Source organism: Urocitellus parryii, chromosome 2 (assembly GCF_045843805.1).
Source record: "Urocitellus parryii isolate mUroPar1 chromosome 2, mUroPar1.hap1, whole genome shotgun sequence".
NCBI lineage: Eukaryota > Metazoa > Chordata > Mammalia > Rodentia > Sciuridae > Urocitellus > Urocitellus parryii.
The window spans coordinates 128,161,574-128,180,867 of record NC_135532.1 but is presented as its reverse complement, the minus strand read 5'-3'; the positions used below and the strand labels follow the sequence as shown (position 1 = coordinate 128,180,867).

At 34.4% G+C, this 19,294-nt stretch overlaps 1 protein-coding gene across 1 annotated transcript in view; it reads left to right on the top strand.

Moving 5' to 3' along the window:
* Wdr49 (WD repeat domain 49) overlaps positions 1 to 19,294 on the top strand; it is a 142,019-nt gene that overhangs the window by 16,633 nt on the left and 106,092 nt on the right. The window contains exons 2-4 of the mRNA XM_026403648.2: positions 7,598 to 8,038; positions 15,730 to 15,903; positions 16,760 to 16,934. Coding sequence (XP_026259433.2) covers positions 7,598 to 8,038; positions 15,730 to 15,903; positions 16,760 to 16,934 — 790 coding nt within the window. The remainder of the gene's footprint in view (positions 1 to 7,597; positions 8,039 to 15,729; positions 15,904 to 16,759; positions 16,935 to 19,294) is intronic.

The following is a 19,294-nucleotide window of genomic DNA, read 5'->3' as shown; positions in this document are numbered from 1 at the left end:
TCACTTCTAATTCGCCAGCTGGGTAAGAAACCTAATTGTTAGATTTTTGGTTTGGGAGAGTTTGATTGTAAACCTTAAATTCAATACCTGGATTTCAAAGCCTGTGTCTTTGTTACTCAGAGTACTCTAATTTCATTCGAATTGGTGAGCTCTTGAGTCATTAATATCACAGCATAAATGATAATTAAAACCTACTAAGTTCATGGAAGCAGGAAGAAACAGTGCTATGAACCTTAGCTAGCAGATAGCCTCTCCTGTTCTTTTGCTCAGTCTCTCACGAATGTTCATTGTAGGTGAAAATTGCAGGGGATGATTTAAACTGCTGCATCTGGTTTGAAATAACATCTAATCTTCGGCTCCAGAAGATGTTCACGGGGTTTGACAGCGAATCCTAATACATATTCATAACCAATATGCTTTGTAACCAAGGGAAATTGAGGCAAGTGCAACAGAATGAAGCATGAGAAAGCAGCATGTTAATTTTAAATTTAATTACAAAGAGAGGAGAAAAGAATGTATTTTGATAGTGTATACTCGTTCAGCTGTCATGGAACATTACCCAAAAATCATGCTGAATGACAAAAGAAATATTAATTTGGGTAAAGTGGTTGCTAAAACTAGCAGGTACTGGAGAAAACAAGATTCTGAGATCATATTCTAAGCTATTTTTCATGTAGAGGAAAAAGAAGCATTGATGAATTCCAGTGTTCTGAAATAAAAGCAAAAAACTTACCAACTAAGGAAAAGTTTCTAATCCCTATAAGATTTCTGTTTATAGAATGTTTCATCATGTTTAGGAGAGGCATTCAGTTTAAAATTAGGAGAAATAATAGTTATGGTAATGCTTGTGACCTTATTCTTTTTGATAACCTAGAACCACGTGCCAGTCAGTGGTACTGACACACCTAGTATCTCCACTGAAGTTCAAGTATTTGAAGCGTTGACCTTGTCTGTCTTGTACAGAGTTAATGCTCAGTGTTTAGAATAGCATTTGACATGGGTCAGGCACTCAATAACTAATCATTGCATGAATAAGTACAAAGGTAAACCTACTTCATGCTGCCTTTTATTATATACATACTTACCATGCATTTACTAATGAATAGATCAGTAGATGGATAGATAGATGCATGGATGAAAATAATGAAGTTCACCATTTCACTTTAATTTCCATGACCTGGAAGCAAATACAATGAATGAGGTCAGTGGTCCTTAGGTCTGTGACATGCTAACCCACTGCCAGGCTGTGACAGAGGAGAGAATATTCAGATTTCTTATGGAGTTGAATTATGCTCTTTCCATAGTTGTAATCTTGGACTTGTATTATTGTCTTGTGCAAGTCCTTACTTATAAAGTAGGAGAAAATAAAGAATCTTTTCTTTCTTCATTTAATCAGTAAATATCATTATAAGAAAGGAATAGGAAAAAAATACATAAATGACATTTTCAAGACTTGGCAGATTTTGAAAGACAGAGTTAAGTGTCTGCTTTGGGAACGTATTGCTCTTTTGTGCCAGAAAGTGTGTAAAAGTTTAGGCTTAGCAAAATTATTTTGTAGCAATAGTTGGCAAGTCTTGGGGCTGGGGCTGGGGCTCAGTGGTAGAGTGCTTTCCTAGCATACGTGAGGCACTGGGTTCAATCCTCAACACCACATAAAAATAAACAAAAAATAAAGGTATTCTGTCCATCTACAACTACAAAAAAAAAATTAGAAAAAAAAAGAGTTGACAAGCCTTACAAATACCCAAGCTTGGTGAGGCTCTTTGGTATAAGCAACCTTATACTTTGTTGATGGGAATGTAAATTTTTTCAAGCATTTTGAGAAAGACTTGGCAAGACATCAAAAATTTTAAGAATGTGCAAATGTTTTGTCTCAGCATTTCTGCTTCAAGGGAATTTTTCTCAGAAATTAATTGCACAACTGAGTAAAGATATATGTGCAGGGATATTTGTTGCAGTGTTGTTTACATTGCAATACATTAGGAATAGTTGAAATGTTTAATAATAGAGGCCATAAATAATTGAATGTCCCTGCCATAGATCTCATGATGATAAAGACCAATATATATTGCAAGAGGCACAGTTTTGTGGTATGATGGAAGAAAAACAGCATATATATCATTGCATTATTCTGTAAAAGCCGTCATTTCTATTTCTTCCTAGAAAAACTGTCTGGAAGGCTTAACAGTATGGTGAATTTTAATATTTAGCTTAATCTGTATTTTTTTGTAGTAAGCATGGGTTATTTGTGCAAAAAATCAACAATATTTGAAGCATATTGGTACCCTCACATGTTACCAATTCAAAACACAGCATCTCTTCTTAATGACAAAAAAACAGCTGTCAAGTTTCTTACATAAGATGTATTTTAGGAGTTTTACACTTAGATTTAAAGCTCAGTTTTCATGTAAGTTACAATGAAATCTAAATCTAACAATGCTCAGAAGCTGAAGAGAATTTTACAGAATTCATGCTTTAGAACACACACACTCACACACATTCACACACAGCTTGCTAGCACGGACTATAGTTGCAGAAAATGCTTTCAAAAGGAAATGATTTTTATAATGTTCTTTGAAAGAGATTCAGGAAGACAGAAAGATTTCCTAAAGGTATAAAGTTGTGCCTAGTGGGACAATCAGCCAGACCTTTTTGAGTATATTAGTCTTCTGGTTCTTATAAGAACTGTTAGAGACAATATCTGGTTATTTTCTTTTTCAATAGTTAAATAGATACAGCAAAATAAATTTACAATGCTATCTTGGGAAGTGCTGAATAAGAATATGTTTTCTAATTGCTCAGATACTTTTCACTTTCATTGGAATTGTTGTTTTTTTTATTTATATTTTTATGTTATTGTATTTTTTTATGTCTTTCTTTTATTTTTTTATTTTTATGTGGTGGTGAGGATCAAACCCAGTGCCTCGCACATGCCAGGCAAGTGTGCTACCACTGAGCTACAACTGAAGCCCCGGAAGTATTATTTTAAGAGGGGCAAGAATACCAATTTCTAATTCATAAAGGTCAGCCAGAATATTGATTAACAGGAGTGAAAAGATATTTCTTTGAAAATACTCTCAGGTAGTTTTTATCTGAAAGGCTGACATTCATTTTGAAATGCATTTTTCTGTTGGGAAGAAGGTTTTATTAATGCCACAGTAATTAAACTTTCAATTGAAAGGAATGAGAATTAATTATTTGATGCACTATGTTTTGTAATGAAATCAAATTTTGTAAGTTCCTAATAGTTCCTTGTCTATACTAAATATATGCTTGTGAATTTAGCTGGATATGGAAAGGTCTTCAACCACAATATATTTGAATATAGCTGTTTAATGTAAAGATGGTCCTTTATATGAATTTTCTTATTGGAGCCTCATATAAACCCTGAGAGAGGTTATGACTGCCTCAAGGTTACACAAATATTGTGTGCAAATTCAGGCATAAAATCCAGATGCTAACTAAATTAATATTAATTTTAACAAATGTGCGTATGTTTTTGTTCGTATATCAGTGATACAAAAAATAAATTATTATAAGGAACAAAATAATATAAAATCAAACTAATATGAAATTAATATAAACTCAGAGTTTTTGACAATTAAATCATGGTATATGCAAGTTCATTTTTAGATTGAAGGGTCTCTTAGGTTCTTTTCCACGGGGTTGCCTCTTTCCAAGAATTCCAATGTGGGACCTCAGCTCACCTCACATCACAGTGGACTCCAATGGCACATGGCAAGATGGAATGTTGATCATGAGGACGTGAAATAACTGAGGTTTCTGGGAAAAGGTGAATTTTGCTTTCACAAGGCTCACTTAGGACAGTTTTTGCTTTTGAAGAGCATCTGGAAGAGTGTGTACAGTTATCTCATTTTAATCTCAAAACCAATCTCTACAGCCATGAGAGCCATGGTCATAGAACAGACAGCCTCAGATTATCCTGTTGGTGGAGTCTCCTCTACATATTTTTCATCCCAACAAGAAATCTCAGAATCACTCAATTTGCAACAAGCCATTCTTGATAGAGAAGATAGTATAGTAAAATTAAAGATTGACACCTCAGTTTTACACAGATGAGTTGAGGTAAATTCTCAGCCAGTAGTTATTGATGACTTGATTTATAGTTCTTAATATTCTTTAGACCCTTTAGCAAGGAATTAACATTTATGGAGTATAAGTGTACTATCAACACATTCAATTATTTCATGTGGTATATATACCTGAAATTATCCATTAATCCTAAGAATAGCACTAAGTTAGTTATCATTATTTATATTTAGAGGTGCATTAACTATGGCTGGGGCTTATAGTTCAGTTATACTACCACACAATCTCTCTACAACAGAGTGAATATGTATGGTAAGATGGAATAAGTGAATTAAGTCTAGTCCCAGAGGGCAAAGTGGGAACCAGTGATAAAATCAATATAAATTGTGCAGTTAATGCAAATCCTTTGTGCTTTTCAGCTTATATAAAAATTCAAATACTGTGTTAGTTAGTATTTTGTCACTGTGACAAAATACCTGAGAGAAACAAAACAACTTAGAGCAAGAAAGATTTATTTTGGCTCCTGATTTTAGAGGTTTTAGTTCATAACTGGCTGGTTCCATTGCTATGGGCCTGTGGTGAGACAAGAGCAGCCGGGCAGACAGGGTATGGCGGAGCAGAGCTGCTCACCTATTGCAGCTGGGAAACTCAGAAGAAAGGAAGCCACAAGTGATATGATTGCCAAGGGCATACCCCTGAAGATCTACTCCTTCCAACTAGTTCCACCTCCTACATTTTCCATCACCTCTCAATAGTTCATCCAATCTCTCAATGGATTTATCCACCCATGAGGTTGCAGTCCTCAGGATCCAATCACTTCACAAAATTTCCATTTCTAAACATTGCTGCATCCGAGACCAGCCCTTTAATATACGAGTCTTTGGGGGAAACTTCATATCCAAACCATAACAAGAATTTTAACAGTACATGTAAGTAATTTATTCAAGCTAGCATGTAATAGAATAAACACAAGCCACATATTCGTTGAGACATAATGCCTCTTGAAATAAGATAGAATTTTTTAGTAATAACAAACTGTGAAAGTTTTAACCAAAAATATGGTAAAAATATGGTTTTATTTCCAAATTTAAAAAAAAAGTAATGGGTGAACAATAGTAATGAAATTGTCATGGAGAGCAAAGAAACAATTGGACTTTAGTTTTTAATCAATTTCATAAATTGAGAATATTTTTCTCTCTTTACCAGTGTATACTGGCATTATTAATGTGCAGAAAACTATGTCCTTAATTACTTATGGTATTGGGGGGAAGAAAATCTGTTGCTGATGTATATTCACAATACCATATTCTTGAATATAAAAAAAATTGTTTCAATGTCTGTCAGAATATTCTTAGAAATAAAAAGAAGTTACTAGCCCATAGGAAGAAAATGCACTGAGATTCTGCTTTAAAATGTTGTTTTATTAATGAGATCATAATATATGTGAGATTGATTGATGCCATTATGTAATAGTTTAAAATAATGATCAACATTGACTTAGTTTTCAAAAACAGTTTGCAGTTTGGGTTCAGATGGAGTGATTTTAGGCCCAGATTTCTTTCTCTGTGCTAAATCTTTCTCTGCACTAAAATCTGGGTCACTGAAAAATTATCATCAATCTAAACTTTCTAGACTAAAAGATAATTTAATAAGGATAAGAATGATAGACTACTGTTCCTTTTTTTTTTTTTTGGGGGTACAAAGAATTGAACTCAGAGGTTCAACTACTGAGCAGGATCCCAAGCCCTTTTATTAAGAGACAGGGTCTCACTGAGTTGCTTAGTGCCTGCTAAATTGCTGAGGCTGGGTTTGAACTAACAGTCCTCCTGCCTCAGCCTCCCAAGCCACTGGGATCATAGGCATGCACCATTGAACTGGGCAAGATTGCTACATTTCTGATTAGTTCAAATGGCCTGATGCTAATTATTTCTTAGAAAATTAATTTAGTTAATTAAAAGCCTGGACTAAGCTTTATTAAACATCTGATTACCCAGTTCTTGCACACATGATACCTCAATTAATCCTTACAACAATTTTATCATGACTGATACTGTGATACCCATTGTACAGATGTAGGGATTAAGGCTCAGAAATGAAGTAGCTTGCTGGTAGATTTTAAAATACTGGAAGAATCAGGATAAAACCTACATCTGTTTCACCAGCTGGGTAATGTGCTGCCTCCTGGGCTGTCAATCTTGACCCTTTGCTCCAGGGTAGTAGGAAAAGTTGATTGACTCATTGCAAATTGCAGCGAAAAGCTTATCAATATTAAGCAATATATTTATTCAAAATATAATCATCATTATTCATGGATTCCTCTTTGTGAATTTATCTACTTCTAAAAATATGTTTATAACCCAAAATCAGTACACATAGTATTTTCATGGTCCTTTGCCATCATGTGAAGACTAGGGAAAAATTTGAGTATCCGAATGCACACGTTTCAATCTGAGGTCAAGTAAGGCGACCCTCTGCCTCTTTGTTCCAGCTTTCACACTGTGAATAAGCATCCTTTCTCCATCTACCTAGTGCCATCTTTTTTCATTTCTGTGCTTTTTGTTGATGATTTTGCTATTTTAAAGGACCCCCAGGTGTAGTGGCAAAGTGCTTTTTAGCATTTCAAAGCGCAAGAAGGCTGTGAAGTGCCTTACTGAGAAAATCAGTGAGTTAGCTTCATTCAGGCAAGAGTTACAATGGTGTTGCCTATGAGTTCAATTGTGATGAATTTACCATAATATTAAAGAAAGAATCTTTAAATTAAAATACACATAAAAAAATTATGCATTCAGCTGCTTATGAAAATGGGGTGACCAGAGAGCTGCAGAAACCTGATCCTGTGTTCCCCCCTGAAAAACAGTACTTCAGTATCTGCTAACTTATACTCTATAGAACATTAGCATGAACAGCAATTCTCAGCGGTCTGTGGTTTCATTGTTTCTGTAATGGTTTGTTTACAGAAGTGGACTTATTGCACTTGGATTAAAGTTTCACCACAGTATAATTTCACTGACTGAGCTAAAGCCTCTTGGGAGATTCACTCATTTTCTGTGAAGCACTATATTAAGTTGTTAATGCTGCTCTAACAAATTATCACAAATTTGGTAGCTTCAAAATGAAAATTTCTTAATTTGCTGGAAGTCAGAAGTCCAAAATGGGTTTCACAAGGCTAAAATCCAGATAGTGTCTGGGTTGCAGGAGGGCTCCAGCAGGGAATCCTTTCCTCTCATTTTCTAGGTTCTAAAGGCTGTCTGCAGTCCTTAGCTAGTATCCCCTCCTCTTCTTCCACTGGCACACCTTCTCTGACTCTCCTGCTCTCCTCTTCCAGTTATAAAGATGTTTATAATTGAAGATATCAGCTTCTAGCCCTGGAAATAATTTTTCCTGTCACCCAAATTCACTTAAATATGATATCACTATAAAGTAAAAGACATTTTTCTTTGCATCTTGGAAGAACTGTTAATTAAAGCCAGTTCTGGGGGTAGCATGATGCTCTTGTACCTGTGGATGCTTTCACTATGGTCTTTTTTTTTTTTTTTTCCATTTTTAGTCTCCAGACCCAAGGGAAACCATTTGTATGTCCAGAGAAGAATTCATGCATAAGATGACCGAGACTGTTGGTTGGGGCCCAGCAGAAGAATATGGAGAGCTCTTTGACAAAGTGGATGTGGCCCGGGAGGGCTTCATTAACTGGAACAAGCTGACTTCATTTATCCTGTTATCACTTTATGAGAAAGATGCACGGACAAAGGCAACTGTGGTTCCCCAGTGGAAGGACCTTGAATTCCTCCCAGGAAAACACAAGGACACCATTCAAAAGATAATTTTCTTAAAAAGTTCAGGTCATTATCTGACTATCAGTAAAGAAGGCTTATTAGGAATCTGGGGAGAAAATTTAAAGCTACAAGAAACACTTCCTATCACTTCAGATGCCACCAAACTGAAACACCTGTGGGTGACGTGTCTGGTTTCTCTGGAAAATGTAAACAAGGTACAAAGTCTTTACAAGTAAATCTCTCTGTTGTTTTATATCATTTATTTATTTGCAGTGCTGAGGATGGACGGAGGGGGAAAATGAGGGAACAGGGCTTCTGATCAATATCAAGTGTAACCGCAGCAGTGACAGAGAGCTGCATTACTCTTGGTGCCTTTCATCTGACTTGGAGGAAATACAAGTAAAGCGAAGTAAGCTGCTCCAGTTCCTAGACTGTTCTCTTGGATACCTTAAAATGACACCACTGATAAGGACTCAGGCTCTGGATCTCTCCCACATGTGGCCATGCTGTTATTAGCTTAAAGACTACCACTCCTTTCCCAGTTTGCAGCAGAATCATGGATCCACATGCAGGCAATTATAATATGTGGCACAGTTTAATGCAATTAAGGGGAAATGGTTATCTGAGTTTGACCACTGTACTAGTCAGTTTCTTAATTCTAATAGGTAGGGCCTACTCAGTCCAAATATCTCTGCATTCTTAATGTATTAAACAGCAAATAGTAAATTTTACTATGAACAATTTTAAATGCACACACAAGCAGAGAGAATAGCATTAAGGATCTATTGATGTATTCTGGATCCACCCTTATAACCATCTTAAAGTCATGGCTAATCTTGTTTCATATATGCCTTCCTGGTTAAGATCCAAAGTACCAAATCACTTCATCTATAAATATTATATTCCCCTAATTGTCTTATGATTTTTAAATATTTTGTTTGAATCAAGATCTAAGGTCTACATATTGTGAATCGTTCATCTATCTTTCCCCACCCTCCCATCACCCCTTTCTCCTTCTCTCTCTGTTACTTTATTTATTTATTTGCAGTATTGGGGATGAACCGGGGCCTTGGGCATGCTAAGCAGGCACTGAGCTACATACATCCTTACCGGGATATGTCTCTTTTGATCTATGCATTTTCCTTCATCTCTTTTTCTTTCTTGGATTTTTTTGCTATTTCAACTGCACTTGTGTTAAAGAAACTTGATATTTGTCTTTGAGAGTTTCCTATATCCAGCAAATCAGTAGTCAACCAGTTTCAGATTTGTTTGCTTCATTTCATTCAGGAGGTACAAATGCCTGCTTTTTTTTGTTGTTGTTTGGGAATGTTAACATTTAAAGCCAATTCTTTCTAGACTCATCCACATATTAGAGGTTGCCAGATGATGATATTCTAACATCATCATTTCTTCTCCCTTTATAATATGGAATTTCTGTATAGAAAGAAACTTCTCTCATGAATGACTTAGTTATCATGCAGGACAAATCGAACAAGACAGGACAAATGCCCCGTTCTTTACTTTTATTTACCAGTTTTCAAAATAATAAGCTGTTTTGATATCCTCTAAAAGGATCCGAAGGATCTGTGCATCTAAAAGATGAACAAAGAGTGCTAATATCATTATTGTTACTGATAAATTTGAAAATTCATAGGTTTAAAAAGTTGATTTTAAAATCCACTGAATTATTATCTCCTGCAAAAACCGTACCATCTTTACACAGTAGGAACTAACACAAGTTATCTTCTGAGTCTTTTTATAACTATAACAGTCTTTGAAAGTTTCATTGCTTCCTGGTACGACAAGATGTTCCAGGATTGTCTTGTATATTTCCTGTGCCAGACCTAGAATCAGCCATTTCTCTGAAAAGTCAGGTTCTTTTTAGTAGGAAGTGTATGCACCACTGCCTGGAACCATAAAAAATCAGTGTCACTAGCTTCCTATGGAACATGCCCTGATTTTCTACTCCTTTCAAGATCACCACCAAGTTCCTAATAGTCCCACTTTAAGGATGAGAGAGTGAGCAAGAAGTTGTTAATCTTTTTTGGGACCATGGGATGCAAATAGTGTTGCCACAACTTGTACACCGAGACAACTGGTGTTCAGAGCCTGTGCCTTAGTGTCTTCACTGCCTGCACAGTGGCTGCTGGTATTGTATCCATTTCTTTGCTAAGGATTTAGTGCTAAAACTTAAAGGGATTAAAAGACAGTTTAAAAGATTAAAACGCAGTTCTAGTCTAGATTACATTTGTGTGCAGCATTCTGTTATCATCATATGATATTCGTCTTGCAGGGTTTCTTCTTCTTAGGACTGATAACTAAATCTTAGCCTGTCCTTTGTAGTCACTCTACATAGAATCTTCATATTGCCTTTCTGTTGAACAGTTTCATTGAGGCATAAGTAACAAACGATGCTACCAATATTAAAAGTGCCCCAAGTTGATAGTTGTTAATATATGTATGTACCCAAGAAAAACTAACAGCATGACAAAGATAATGAGCATATCCATCACTTTCAAAAGTTTCCTGGCACCCTTTGGTAAGCCTCCCACCCCATCTCTACTTGTCAGGCAAGCACTGATCTGTATTCTGTCATTATAGATCAGTTTGCATCTTCTAGAGTATTATATAATTGTCTTACTGGATGTACTCCTTTTTAATTTTTTTTGGCCTGGATTTTTAAATTTGACATAATTATTCTGAGATTTTTTGTGTTGTTAGGTGAAACCATAATTTATTTTTTTAATTACTCTTCATCTTTCTGTCATGTAGATATATAGCAACTCCTTATCAACACTAGATAAGATCAGATATTGTTCTTTCTTAATTTTAGCCATTTAAAAAATGTTTATATTGGAATATTGTGGTTTTAATAAACTTTTATAATTACGAACCATGTAATTTTCATATGCTTATTGCTACCTATATATCTACTTTGGTTAAGTTTCTGTTTAAATATTTTTGCCCATTTTTATTGGATTTCTTTTCTTGCCTTAAAATAAATCCAGTGCGCTCTCTCTCTCTCTCTCTCTCTCTCTCTCTCTCTCTCTCTCTATATATATATATATATATATATATATATATATAGTAGTTGTAGATGGACAGCATGCCTTTATTTCACTTATTTATTTTTATGTGCTGCTGAGGATCGAACCCAGTGCCTCAAATATGCAAGGCAAGTGGTGCTCTGCCACTGAACTACAGCCTCAGCCCAGATTTATTTTCTTATTGTTGAGTGTTTGGTGTTATTCATATATTTTGGGTGTATAGATTCATCAGATGTAGACTTTACAATATCTCATCCAATCTGTGTTTTGTCTTTTTATTCTCCTAATACTGCCTTTGGTTATTTCTTTTTCAGGTTGTTCATTGAATGAAATACAACAGATTTTAAAAAACAAAAACAAAAACAAACACAAACCAAATATATATCCTGCAATCTTGCTGAACTTATTTCTTTGGTCTTTAGATTTTTGTGGTTTTTCTGTAAGATTATGTCATCCATAAATGAAATAATTTAAATCTTTTCTTTCCAAACTAGATATATTTTCTTTTCCTTGTCCAATGTCTGTGGGCAGAACCTCTGGAACCATGCTGAATAGAGGTGATGAGAGTACACATTCTAGTCTTGTTCCTGAATTTAGGGGTAATGCATCCAGTTTTCCACCATTAAGTATGATAACAGCTGGAATTTTTTTTTTTTAAATTGTACATGGTCTTTACCAGAAGTAAGTTCCCTTTGATTCCTGGCTTATTGGCTTTTTTTTTTCTTATGAAAATATGTTGAATTTTGTTAAATTCAACTTTTGCTATTTCTGTGATAATATAGTTTTCATACTTTAGTCTATTAAAATGGTTTCTTAGATTGATTTTTTATTTGTTCTTTTTAGATATACATGACAGCAAATATATTTTGACATATTATATACACATGGAGTATAACTTATTCTAATTAGGATTCCATTCTTGCGTTGCACGCTGTAATGTGGCATTTCACTATGGTGTATTCATATGTGAACATAGGAAAGTTATGTATAATTCACTCCTCTGTCTTTTCTATTCCTATCTCCCATTCACCCTCTTCATTTCCCTTTGTCTAATCCACTGAACTTCTATTCCTCCTGTTCCTCTGTTGTGTGTTAGCATCCACATATCAGAGGAACTATTCAAGCTTTTGTTTTTGGGGATTGGCTTACTTCATTTTGCATGATAGTGTCCAGATCCATCCATTTTCTGGAAAAAGTCATAAAGTCATTCTATTTTATGGCTGAGTAATATTCCATTGTGTATATACACCACATTTTCTTTGTCCATTCATCTGTTCAAGGACACCTAGGTTGGTGTGATAGCTTAGCTAGTGTGAATTGAGCTGCTATAAACATTGATGTGGTGTCACTATGGTATGCTGATTTTAACTCCCTTAAATATAGAACGAGGACTGGGACAACTAGGTCAGATGGTGGTTCCATTCTTGATGGTTTGAGGAATCTCCATACTGCTTTCCAGAGTGGTTGTACTAATTTGAAGTCCCACCAGCAATATGAGCATACCATTTCCCCCACATCCTGGCCAACATTTGTTGACTGTTCATATTTTTTCTTTTGAAAAGTATCTGTTTAGTTCTTTTGCCCCCACAGTGTGGCTGCAAAGTGGCTCCTTCCTCTGTGCTCTGCAGGCAACTGAGAAAGATGAGCTTCTTTCTCGCACAAGCATAGTTTGCATCACATCATTCAGTTTAGTCCAGAAGTGTCTTCAATCTTTGATCTCTTCATACCCAGATATGCCACAGGCCTGCTAAAAATGCAGGTTCCTTTAATTCCCTCATCCCTCCACTTAGTTTCCGGGGAACCACTCTGGCTGATATAGGCAGCAGCAACAGTGGTGGTGGCAAGGAGGATTTCTTCCTTATTTTACTTTATCCAAACTCCTGAGTCCCCATTCTGCTTTGACTGTCCAGTATTAATTCCCAGTAAAGTCCCCCCCCCTTTTTTCCTTTCACCCACCTTGTTGAGAAACTGCGAAACTGCTTTCTTGGTTTCAGGCCACAGAATATCTAGGAATGGACCATCTCTATTCTGCCATCTTCCTCTACCCCCCTAGATTGAATTTTGTATGTTGAAAAACCTTACATTATTAGGATAAATATCTCTTGCTCATACTATGTAATGTCTTGGTGTGTTTTGCTATATTCTCTTCGCTAGTATTTAGTTGGGTATTTTTACATCTACATTCACAAGGGATATTGGTCTTTAGTTTTCTCTTTTGGTGTCTTTGGTTTTAGTAATAGGATAATACTGACCTGACAAGGCGATTTCATAGGAAGAATCTGAGAAGAATTGGCATTAATCATTCTTTAAACATTTGGAAGAATTTATCAGTGGAGTAATCTTCACTGCAATATTCTTTGTGGGAACTTTGTATATTCTGATTCAATCTTGTTTGTTATAGTTCTTTCTCTTTTTCTCTGTGTTTTGGTTGGTCTAACTAAAAGTTGGAAAATATTTTTGATCTGTTCAAGAACCAAGTCTGGTTTTGTTGATTTTCTCTATTGCCTTCCTATTCTCTATTTTAAAAATATTTTAAACTAATTTTTATTATTTTTTCCTTTTTCTTAATTTATGTTTAGGTTTTATTTTTAATTTAATAAATGCCAGCAATCATTGGCTTTATTTTGTTCTCTCAAGCTATTGATTATTTGGGCATATGGTGAAGCAGGAAACGAAAATCATTTTCAGTTCACAAACTGCATTAATAGTGCAAAATCAAACCACACTGACACTGTTGATTGAAGATACATGTTTAACATGCATTTGTCAGCAGCTGGTACTGTCCTCTTTTTTGCCTGATCTTGGGACAGACCAGCATTATGTGAGCAACAATACCCTATTGGTTTTCATGTGGCTTATGTGATGGTTTTGGTACAGTGAAGAGCAGAATATAATCACATTTTTCTATCCAATTATCCTTTCACAAATAATATTATGATATTTAACATACTATCTTTAAATAGTAGAATTAATAGTTCCATTAAAGAATACATGAAAACAACACACATAGAATATACACACAAGAACAATTTTGAACCTTATACATAGTTAAAACACTATGACCTTTGTTTATCTTTTGATGTGGTTAAAATGTCCTTTTCTATGTCACCTGAATACATCTGCCATCTGTCTTCCAAGGATGACTCTAGGGTTTTGGGTCAGCTTCCTTCTACCTTTTGGAAATGTAGTTCATATATACTCTTGATTGCTACATGTTCTATCAGTTGATGGAGCTAATTAAAGGGATGCCTCATTCTGCCTCTTGATAAATATATATGTATACATATATATTTGTTATTTGTTATTATTAGGTATACATGATAGAATGTATTTTACATAATATATATATATATATATATATATATATATATGGAGTATAACTTCTTGTTCATTTGGTTGTACATTGGTTGTATAAGCATATATGCACATAGGATAGTAATTCATTCTGCTGTCCTTCCAATTCCCATACCCTTCCCTTCATTCTGGTTTTTCTAAACCAAAGTACTTTTATTCTTCTCTATCCACTTCCCCACCCTTTTTATGAGTTAGCAGCTGCATACCAGAGAAAACATTGAACTTTTTGTTTAGTTTTTACCTCTTTTATCATTTCTTATCTGAGAAGTTAGATTACTGATTTGATATCTTTATTTATTCTGGTGTTTACAACTACAAATTTCAATCTAGGCACAGTTGTTACTGGATTTCAGAAGTAATTACAATTGTGTTTTTGTTTTCTTTCATTTTTTGTTTCCTATTTTCTTGTTGATCTCAGTCCATTTGTTCTCTTCATTATTGAAAGTGGGGAAATTGTTGAAATGCTGATTTCTCTTTCCAGCTCTTTTAGTTTTTGCTCCATGAATTTTGGGACTCTGTTGTTAGAAAAATGCAAATGTAAATTCTACCTTGTCAGTAATTATATTAAGTCTAAATCAATCAAATGATATGATTCTTTACTTTAATAATTTATACATGTTTATTGATATTCTCTCTTTGATGAGATATCTGTCTCATAAATTTAGTTCTTTAGATATTGTTTCCTTTAGTTGTTTTGGCTCTTTTAAAAATTTGTATTAAATTTAATTTATTGTCTTTTAATTTTTTTTTTTTTTTTATCCCGGAACTGGGGATCCAACTCAGGGCTTCCTGTATGCAAGGCAGGTGCTTTGTCACTGAGCTACATCCCAGCCCAAATTTTAGACAACGTCTCATTAAGTTGCCAAGGTTAGGCTTCAACTTGCCTTAGCCTCCTGAGTAGCTGGGATTATACATATTTGCCACCAAGCCTGGTTTCTTTATTGCTTTAAAATATTTATAATATTTGAGTTAAAATATTTGCCTAATAAATCCAACATGTGGCCTTCTATAGGGATCATTTCTATTGACTGATTTTTAAGTTAATAATTTGCCTTTTAAAAATGGTCTTCAGGATTTTATATGACTAAGAATAAAACTTCTTGCAGTTTTATTAATTGATTTCTGTGAGCATCTCTGTTTACTTCATAAAACATGGTTAGTAAAGTTTTGGGTACGATTGTGGGATGCTATAGCTCTCTGTATTGTCTTTCCCATGTGAAGGGCTATCTAGCCTCCCATGGACAGAGATGTCAGTGGTTGTGTGGAGTAGAAATAGGAAAGAAAGTTTGTTCAAATGTCTTTAATGGAAAAAAAAATTCTTTTTGGGCTACAGTCCAAAGTTGGAATAAAGTTCATGTGTGCCACTGTGCTACATTTTCATAATGCTGTTAAAGACTTTCAGGAACGATGTCTGATTTGGAGATCAGATTTGTATATCTGCTTTGCATATTGATTTCACTAAATCCATCAGAAAGACTTGCTAATTTTTTATTCTGCTACTTTAGATTGCAGTGGCTTTTACAAGTAAAGAGATTTGTTTCTATGATCTACTGTCCAAAGAATTTCCTTGTCAATATAAACTCCAAGGCCTGAAAGGAACACCAATTTGCATGGATTATTGGTGCGATCCTCTTGATGCCAATGAATCAATTCTTTCTTTTGGGGACATAACTGGAAAGGTAAGAGAGGGAGGGATGAGACTGAACAGTATGGGAATGTAATCACCAAACTGTAGCTCATGCTATCAATTAAAATGGCATCAGTGTGATCTCCTGATTGAACTACATTATCAATTATAAAGTCACACATTTGGACATAAAGAGATGTATTAGATTATAATTTATCTTCTTGCCTATACAATCAAATCTTTACTGTGTTTTTTTTTTAGTCTGTGTATCACTGCATTTCACTCATTCTTTAAAAAAAAATCTCACTAAGTATATACCATAGAATACTTAATCTAACAGATCCCAATTTTAATGAATGTTTAATATGAAATCTCTAAACTTATCTATCATAAGTCTTTCAAATGAACTGTTCTGATTTTCATTCATAAGATTTTGAGATTCTCAGGGCCAGTCAACTAGGGATTGCTCATTTTTTATATCATGCAATTAAGGGAGAGATGCATAGAGGGGTAACACTGAAATCAAGACACTGGATTCAATGATGTCTTGCTTCTTATCAAATTCCATGTAACAAGTGAGAAATTCTTATTTACTGAATGACACTAGAATATGCCAGGGACCTCTCAAGTAGCTTAATTTGAACAATTTCCTTTCCTAATTTTGAAAGCTTTTCATTCTTGCTGTTTTAAAAGACAAGAGTACTTAAAAGCAATAATAAACTATTCTTGGAAATTGCTTTGCCAGTCTCATAATTGTTCGGTCTTTTACTACACTTGCCTGTATTCTTTTAATATTATTGAAGACCTTCTTATTAATTCATTATCTGTTCCTTATTAATCATAAAGAACGCAGAATCTTCTTGCAGCAATCACCCTGCCTATGTTTGTTTTTCTTTCAATGACTTAAGGTCCAAGCAATTGTTTTCACGGCAGCCTTGATCTCCCTGTTTGAACGGCCTGCTAGTGCATGTGATGACAAAGAGGCCACCATGACCATTAACTGGGCAGAGCTGCTTTCTGGATGTCACAGATGTTGCCATATTCTAGGACATAAACTTCACCGTGGAGATTGGGTTAGACAAGGTACTAAGTTTGAACAGTAATGAAAGAAAACAGTCACCTTTGACTTCTACATTTATATTCTTTGATGAAAATGTTTCACACAGAATGTTTAAGTTTAGAAGCCCAATAATTGGTTCTCTGGAGGATTTGGTCTGGACTCTCTGCTATTCTCTGAACACTAGCAGAAATCACTTCTTTCCTTCTAAAATTTATGCTTCATACAATTAATTCAGGTGAACTGTGAACTAAAGAAACCCCAAGAGAAGAAAGGAAATTGTCATAGAATCCATTTAGCTTCAACCTGACTCTGATCATTCAGGGCTGCTAAATAAAAGAATTTAACACGGCCCCTTACAGTCACACTTTGGTTTTCTTTATGTTCTTATGGGAAGTATATTAGCTTCACTGCTTTCATAATGAAATTGCCTTAATTTTCTTTTTTTTTCCATTTTTTGATATATAGTGACATGAATTTCTTTCATCTAGAGTACTTTAGCAGTAATTCTGTCATGGAATAAGATTATTTTATAAATTAGCATCTGTAGCATACCACAACTTCTTTAGAGCTGAGTCACCAATGAGTGAATTAGTTTCATAATATATTTTAATTTCAAAAAATTTGTATCTGATGTTCTAAGAATCACATGTGCACTATATGTACTGATATCTTGGTACAGATACTAAGGATTGGTACAGATATAAGGATTATGTTAATTTTTTCACTTCTAATTTGCTACAGTAAGAAATACTCACTAAAAAGAACTTTAATGAGATTAATGTTATTGGTCTGTTCCTGACGTAGTTTGAAGAAGAGGCAGTTCAAGTGAATGCAGCTGTTGGTTTTTGTTAGTTTTACCTTCTTTGGGTTTTAGGAACTTGGAACTAATTCTCTAATGTATGCCCACAAAGATCATATCCTACGTGAGGAATTAGACTTTTTTGCATTTTTCTTCCACAAAACTTACATCACGTTTTTTTTTTTTTTATAACTTCCATCCATCTATCCTTTAACTTTGACATGATAGTACTTGGGGGAAATACAAAAGATGATGTGTTTTGGTCACTTGCTAAGTGTGACAGGCACAAATGATGTGTTGAATCTTCTGAAATAAGAATTAGTACTAGAAATAACTAAATAGAGGTATTGCAGCTGCTTCCAAAAAACATTACATTTGACACATAAACCCCAAACGAGACTATAATAGTAAAGCAGGGGTTCTTATAGTGGATTCTTTGAAGTTGAGTGTATTATTTGAGTTCCATGATCTTAAATTAATGTGGATAAATAAAGAGAAGTAGCCCATTTGATGCTTTTGAGAAGGTTGAGGATTAAGCTTTGAAATCGTCAGTGAACATTTGTCTTTTAAGATGCAGAACAATAATTGTTCTCTAGGTCAATGTGAATTTGCTACTTACTAGGTTTCCATCATCTTGTTCTGATCTTTGGTTTCTTTATCTGTTGATAAAGAATGCAGGAATATAGCTTAGTTGAAGCAGAGATTATATTTATAATCTAAGGAATCCAATGTGAGTCTGGTCCCTAAATCATTGCATATTAGGAAATAGCTACAGATGTCTACTATACATACATGTGCAATTAAATATACATTATTAAAATCTTTGCTGTCTTACCTGGATTGCATATTTACTACCTCTTTGAATCAAATTGCATTTTAATCAAGTAAATAATCTTCTGGGAAAATAGCTGAAATATATTTATGTAACAATATATATTTGTAAGAATAAACATGTGTGCATACTTATTTTAGCCAGTTTATTTGAATTATGGAATTGAAATACCAATCAATCAGAAATTATCTATTGATATTCTATGTGCTCTTAAAAAACTATCTTAGGCATTTGAGAATGTAGAAGAAAGACTAATTATGGGATTAATTCTCAATAAGATTAATATCTGACATAAAATTAACACTAATATAAAATATTTCATTCATTAAGTCATTGTATAGGGAAATAAATATTTACTAAAAAATTTAAACAAAATTTTGATTTACAGTAGTTCTTAAGAAAAAAACTACTGCACTTAAGGGAGCCTTTAAGTGCACTTTGCCCAGACAACACTTGTTAAGAACATCAATTTTGGCTTTGCTCCTGGATTCTTCTTGAAAAGCTTTCTAGAGCAACAAGATGAGCAGAGATTTATAAAGAAAACAAAACACAACAACAAAAATAAAAATTAAAAAAGAAGGAACAGCTATGAGGAAAAGCTTCAGAGATACAACTTAGACAAGAACTTAAAGGATGGGGAGATGGTGGAAAAAATAGAGAACATGATGAACTTGAGTAAAGGAAGACAAGGAGACATACTTGGCAGAGAGAGGATTGGACATGAATAGAACAGACTGAGTACTGAGGAAATA